Genomic DNA, 6,928 nt, shown 5'->3' with positions numbered 1-6,928 from the left:
TAAAATATGAATACTATTTTACTGTTAAATTTACTTGTGAATTAAGGACCACATCTTCTAAATTGTTATTTTTATTTTCAATAGGAGCTTAACTTTTGCTGTCTCCATGAGTGATCTTTGACATATTAATAAAAAAACTTTTTGGCATCAGCAACAATTTTGACTCTTAAATTTCATTATGTACTCCAGTCCTCCTGCCTCTATGACTTTTGGCAAGTCACTTCTTGTCTGTGTTTCAAATACTCCACTTGCAATATGAAGAATTGGATTTAAGTCCAATCTCAGCGTTTGGATTTTCTATGGTCATTGAAATAGATAGTCAAGGATTAACTATAATAACTTGAAGTAATTCTTCCTGTTTGCATGAGGGATTTACAGTTGTGCTAAGGGCCAATTAATGAATAATGGAAAGAAGGGATACATCACTCTCCCTCTTCCTATTCAGTTAGACATATGCTTGGGTAAAGAGGAGAATTATGGAATAGTGGTTAGTCTACACTTAGGTACTGACTAAGGATTTCTTCTTAGTTCTCTAGGAAATGGGCTTACAAAGATTTCTTCTTCAATGCTATTCCTTTCTCCCATCCATCCATCCATCCATCCATGGATTTATGTGTGCATGAATACATACATCTAAATCATGTAATATTGATTGACCATCCACTAATTGCCAGGCACTATGCTATGGGCTGAGTGGGACCTTGACATGAATGACACCTGTTCCACCCTCAAGCTAGCTGTTACTATGTATTATACTGTGATCTGCAAATATGGGTCATAGCTAAGTTCATGAATCTCTAAAGTCATACAATAAACTAGAATGATCTCTTTCATGAGGTGGTTCTAGTGTTATTTGAAGATATCTATAGGGTTGTGCATTCAGATTAAATTAAATGGTGGGATTATGCTACAAGAGTAATTGCTATAGACCAGAGAGGGAGGCAGATATGTTTAACAGAAAATTTCTAATTTGGTATAACAAATTCTGTACTTGTAATTTCAAGTAGAGAAGTTGGACAAAACTATGCTTGATTCTGTTTGCACTTGGTTGGATGCATGTAATGGGCATGTTTACCAAGGGTACATGAATGAGAAAACATATGTGGTGTCATTCAAGGGGACAGAAGAATCAAAGGGTACCACCCATGTTGTGTCCAGTTCCAGCTGCATTAAAAGCTTGTCCCCAAAGCTGCAGAGCTCCATTACTGTTGTTTGTAAATGGGGTGTATTTTTCTTCATTGGTCATAAAGGCATTCCTACATTTCTTGGCTGTTACAGATTCTTGTATGTGGATTTGTGTATATTGGATTTAAGTCATCTCAGGTTGGGAAGTCATTTTATTTTTTAATTTAAATATTTTCACTGTAACATTATTATTATTGTTGATTATAAAGACTTCTAACAGGGTTATGGTAGACATTAAGTACTAAATGTAAAATTCCTGACACAGTTCTTAATAAATGGCCATGATGATGAGGATGATGAATATTATAATTATATGTTTCTATATTGGCATTGTCCTACAATGCACAGGATATCCATCCTACATAACTAATTATTTGGCCCCAAATGTCATTAGGGTGGAGGTTGAGAAACACTGGTATAGAATAATACCAGATAGCAATATGTACACAAGAATCTTGTTGAAGAATAATGCATGGGTGGATAGATGAATATGGGGCTGTAGCCAGCCTCATATGGTTAAAATTGTAGCAATTATGAACATTCAATTTAATCTGAACGTATAGCCACATACCTATTTTTAAATGACACTAGAACTACCTCATGAAACCCATCACTCATTTCTAGTTTATTATATGATTTCGGATATTCAGGAACTTAGCTATGACTCACGTTTGCAGAACATTGTGTGATATGTAACGACAGCTAACATTTCCTGAGTGCTTACCACATGGCAGCTTTTCTACCAAGTGTTTTGCATGTATTATTGTGCTTAATCATCACAATAAGCCTTACTACTTCCAATTTACAAATGAGGGAACTGAGGCTAAAAGTGGCTATTTGCCCAAGGATACTAAGTTAGTAATTGAAGGAGCCAAGATTTGAGCCTAAATCCTACGGACTCCGTTGTCTGCTTGGGTAAGCACTACATTATTGCTTCCAGACACAGTAAACTAAAAGTGTTGGTCATATGTAACTCTGATCCTGGTGTTCTTACAGGATTTCAAGGCTATTCATGATCATGACACAACAGTTAAGTTATATTCATAGGTGTTACCATAGATAAGATGTTGAACCTTTACCTAAAGATTTTTTAACTAATATTGAACAATATTCATACACATTTGGTAGCTACCAATTTTCCAAGTATTTTCTGTGTGCCAAATTCAGAAATGAATTATTATCCGGTAAATTGCATATATATTGTGCTACTGTTTCACGTAACACCAGTAAATCAGGTGCAATGACTAGATAGAGACTTATTTCTTAGAATGGATTAACTTTTCTCTTGCCTATCTTTTGTCCAAGGCTTTAGACTCAGAAACTTGTTTTCAAAGATTGATGCCAAATCACTTCCTCTTTTAGAGTTAACCTGGCTTCTCTAGAATTTCAGTTCGGTTTACTCTGAAGGATCGCAGGGTCTGGCAATCTTCCTGGCCCAACTTATTTGTGGAGAAAAAGTAAAAATTACTGAAGTGGTAGAGGGCAATTGTGTTGCTGTAAAGAGCTATAAGAATCTACCTTTTTCAGCTGTTACAGGACAGGTGGGAAAGAGATGAGCCAGGAAAGGTGGGCTATACAGTGCTATTGTCATTTCATCTCTGAAAAGTAAAATCTAGAAGTCTTTCATGTAACTCTGCTCTGGATATTAGCGCAGAGCAGGATAGCACATGTGCTTTTGGTTCCTGATTCCTACCTCTGCTTTGTCTGTCCATTTCCCTTCCTTGTCCATCTGTCTGCTATCCATCCATGCCCTTGCGCATGCAGACATTGCCCGCATGTCTAGTTGTGACTGCCCTGTGGTCTTGGGCATCAATGTTTGAATCCAGCTCTGCTGTTCACTAGCAGTGAACTTCCCTCTGCAGTAATTAATTTAACCATGTTATTGCTCTGTGTTCTCATCTGTAAAATGGCATCACTGAAAGAGTTGTCATTACAATAAAATAAGGTTGCACGTAAAGAGTTTCTCGAGCAGTATCCAAGGCATAGTGAGGGCTCAGTATTAATTATGATTAAGGAAAGTGAAGTAGAGAAGGGATTTCAGGAGCAATTCTTATTAGAAAAGGCAACAAAGAACGGAACAGTTTAAGGTGGGGGTGAACCAGAGGTGTTTATTCGTTTATTTTTAAAGATATATTTATTTATTTGAGAGAGAGAGAGTGTGTGAGCATGAGCGGGGGGAGCGGCAGAGGGAGAGGAGAGAGAGAGAGAGAATCCCAAGCAGACTCCCCACTGAGCACAGAGGAGCGGAGTTTAGGGAACTTCATTGTTCATTACCTGCAGCCCCCTTTTCACCTTTCTCTCCTTTCCTGCCGTCTCTACCATCTCGTCCTGGAAGGCCGATCCGACCATGGGGCCCCGGGGAACCATTTGCTCCAGGGGGTCCTGGAGGTCCAGGTAAGCCAGGGATGCTACAGATATATCTTGGGGAGTAGCTCTCTCCTTTGAACTGATTACCCCGAGGCTGTCCACTGGCACAAATGGCAAAACTTGTAACATAGAGCAAGATAAACATCTTTGGCTCTGGAAGAGAAACACAGGGACATAAGTGCACCCTTGGTGGGAGTTTTGGCATAAATGAACACGAGAATGGGCATCTGCAGTCACTCACTCCCGTGCTCACCTCTCCATGCGTGTATAAAATCCCAGTTTACTCTCATAATTCCCTTGGAAACTATTAACATATTACTTATAGAGAGATCTCAGTACCCCACAGAAGGGTTGGTGGAGATGAAGGATTGATTTAAACAATTTCAAAGTAAAGCCACTTGTTCCATTCTTTTTTCCTGTAGGGTCAATGACAGATTTTGAAAAATAATGCTTTCTTTTTGCAAAAATAATGCTTTATTTTTAGAAAATTAGAAATGCTTATGAATAAGATAAACATTAACATTATTCTCACCACTAGAGATAATTATAATTTACATTTTGATACACACATCCTTCTGGTCTTTCTATGCTGTGGAGGAAAGAGATATTATGCCACTCTTGTATTTTTTCAACCTTTTTCACTTAACAGTATATCATGAGCATCTTCCCATGTCAAAAATTATTCATAACATTAAAAAAATGTTGCATTTTTCTCCATTATCCTTTATGGACATGATTCTCTGTTGTAGGTATTTCCTTCCAGTTTTCTGCCAATATAAACACTATACTAGACATTGTATATCTAGTCGTTGCGTGCATCCATGATCATTCCCTTAGAATTTATGGGCTTTTTAAAGCCGGAGAAAAGAAGAGGCATTCTCAGGAAAACCATATTTTTCACTTGATAATCATGTGTAAAACCGATTAGTGTTAATTGGAGTACTGTGCATGTCCTGCAGGGAGGTCTCAAACTTTAATTTAAAATCTGCAGGATACAATGCCCTGGTGAACCATTAAGTGTTAGCACCAAGGCTCAATTAAAGAGCTGAGTGAAATTAAACCATGCATGGTGTCACGTGCTTCTAGGGAAGCAGACAACAGGTCTCTTCAGCTATGGTTTAATAGGACTTGGTTTTTCCCTCCACAAATAAGATCCTGAGAATGATGGATCATTTATTAGCATGACATTTGGCATATAAGCTGAGGGGTGGGTAGTATAGGCTGGAACACCTGATTTTCTAGGCTAAATGGTCCTTAGGATTAGCAGCTTTTTGGATGGGACAATGTATACACATAGTTTTAGGGCAGTGTAAATTAATAGTTTTGGGACAGTTGGACCTGTGCTTTAATAAGAAATCTCACCAACGCTTGATGTATATGCCTGGCATATACTCGCCCAAAGGAAATAATCATAAAATGTGAAAAAAAAATAGGATGGAGTTTCCTTGCTTTTGGACAGCCACATCAGAAAATCAACCGGGCACACTGCACCAGGTTTATGATACCCATGGGGAAATGGCAACATCTTGGAATTAGACCTAGAAATTTGCCAGACCATAGGAATGACAAACTGAGAAAAGCACAGTGTGCACATATGGTTCAAAATAAACCTGATTCCTAGAAATCTTATTAGTGAAAAACTGAGGCAACTTACCCAAATATAGGCTCTGTATCCTTGACCAAATCTCCATGTCACCAGTGTCTCTCCCTGCACGTTCCCCCACCCTCAACTCCAGGAGAACATTTTTGCAGTGTACTGTCTCTGCTGTAACATGGCACAAACTCAAAATTACTGATCCCATTGCTCAACTGGGATTAAGGCACTTTCTGAGACGCCCAGAGGATCTCATAAAGATACCAGTCCTTTCAAGGGTGTTCCGGATGAAAAAAAAGGAAAGAACATTCTATCCATACCCTTGCCACAGTTAAAACAAACTACAGTGATTAAATTGCTAGCTTTTTCTTGTAAAAAACTGATTAAAGGAGGTTTTGAGGAGGAATTTGAAAGAGAAGAACATGCTCATAGGAGATACTCATAAAAAGGTGTTTAAAGAGACATGGAATGTGATCCTGTAGCCAAGGTCAGGATTTGGTTCTACAAGGGACTTGAAATTATGTGGAGAGAAGGTACTTTGGGCAGTGACATCTCAGACACTGGTGGATGCTGAAAACACAAACATGCCAATAGTGGGGGATCAGTCTACAGAGAAGCTTGTGGTAAGGGTCCAGGTTATGGTGGGTAGAAGAAGCAGAAATTTTAAAGATGTGCTTGGAAGGATATTAATATTTCCAATAGCCAGGCAAAAATGTGCTCAAAGAAGGTAAAAATGAACACAACTGAAACAGACGTATTCATTGAACAAATGGTTTGCCTTTCATTGACAAATGCATTAGAATATTGTCTGTGCTGTAGTCTAAATGCTGGAAGCATCCCCAGTTAGAATTTTTTTTTTTTTTAGATAGGGAGGGGACAAGAGGAGGGGCAGAGGGGGAGGGAGAGAGAATCTTAAGCAGGCTCTACGCTCAGAGCAGGGCTCCATCTCACAACCCTGAGATCATGACCCCAGCCAAAATCAAGAGTTGGATGCATAACCGACTGAGCCACCTAGGCACTCTCCCCTCCCCACCCCCCCGTCCCACCCAGTTAGAATTTTTGAAAGGCACTCAAAATGATTATCCATTGACCATCCTCATCGGAACACCAACATGATGTGGTGCCTGATGCATGACGACAGCATGGTGGTAAGTGGCCACTTGAGTCTTGGGATTCAATTTACTAGGATAACAAAGGGCTGCGGGGTATGATGGAAAACTACAGTGGCATCACCCTGTAATGGTTCTTCATTTTACTTAAAAGTCAAAAGCCTTATGGTACATGGTCTTCAAGGCTCTCCTTGATTGGACACCCAACCTCCTAACTTCTCTGACTTCATCTTCCTCTTCTCTCCTTCCCACTCTCCAGCTCCAGTCGCTTTGAGAAACACCAAGGAATTCAGAGTGACTGAATTCAGATGAGAGAGTGAGACATGTTCTGCCTTAAGGCATTCATACTGTCTCTTCCCTCTGTCTAGAACTCTCTGCCCCAAGGTGTCTACATGTCTCACTCTCTCATCTCCCTGTGTGAGTCTGCTCAAATACCACCCTCTCCCTGATGCCAATTCTTACACTATATTTAACATTGCAATCGCCTTTCATACTTCCTGACTGCTCCCCCATTCTGCTGTACTGTTTTCTCTTCTTCGTTGTACTCAACACCTCTAACTTACTAGATTATTATTACCTTTATTATGCTTTAAAAATATTGTATATCTCCATCTGATAGGATGTAATCTCCATGAGGGTCAGGGACTTTGTCTTAGTCATTGACTTCTACAAC

At 39.3% G+C, this 6,928-nt stretch overlaps 1 protein-coding gene across 7 annotated transcripts in view; it reads right to left on the bottom strand.

Moving 5' to 3' along the window:
* C1QTNF7 (C1q and TNF related 7) overlaps window positions 1-6,928 on the bottom strand; it is a 106,591-nt gene that overhangs the window by 5,566 nt on the left and 94,097 nt on the right. For all 7 annotated transcript variants that reach the window (XM_054508990.2, XM_064584306.1, XM_045881460.3 and 4 more), the window contains one exon: window positions 3,460-3,705. In XM_054508990.2, the coding sequence (XP_054364965.1) occupies window positions 3,460-3,697 (238 nt within the window). In that variant the 5' untranslated portion in view covers window positions 3,698-3,705. The remainder of the gene's footprint in view (window positions 1-3,459; window positions 3,706-6,928) is intronic.

Source organism: Mirounga angustirostris, unplaced genomic scaffold (assembly GCF_029215605.1).
Source record: "Mirounga angustirostris isolate CCGP_5_RB_7025 unplaced genomic scaffold, mMirAng1.0.hap1 SCAF_2, whole genome shotgun sequence".
Classification (NCBI taxonomy): Eukaryota; Metazoa; Chordata; class Mammalia; order Carnivora; family Phocidae; genus Mirounga; species Mirounga angustirostris.
Note: the sequence above shows the minus strand (reverse complement) of the source record. Positions and strands in the feature narration are given on the sequence as shown.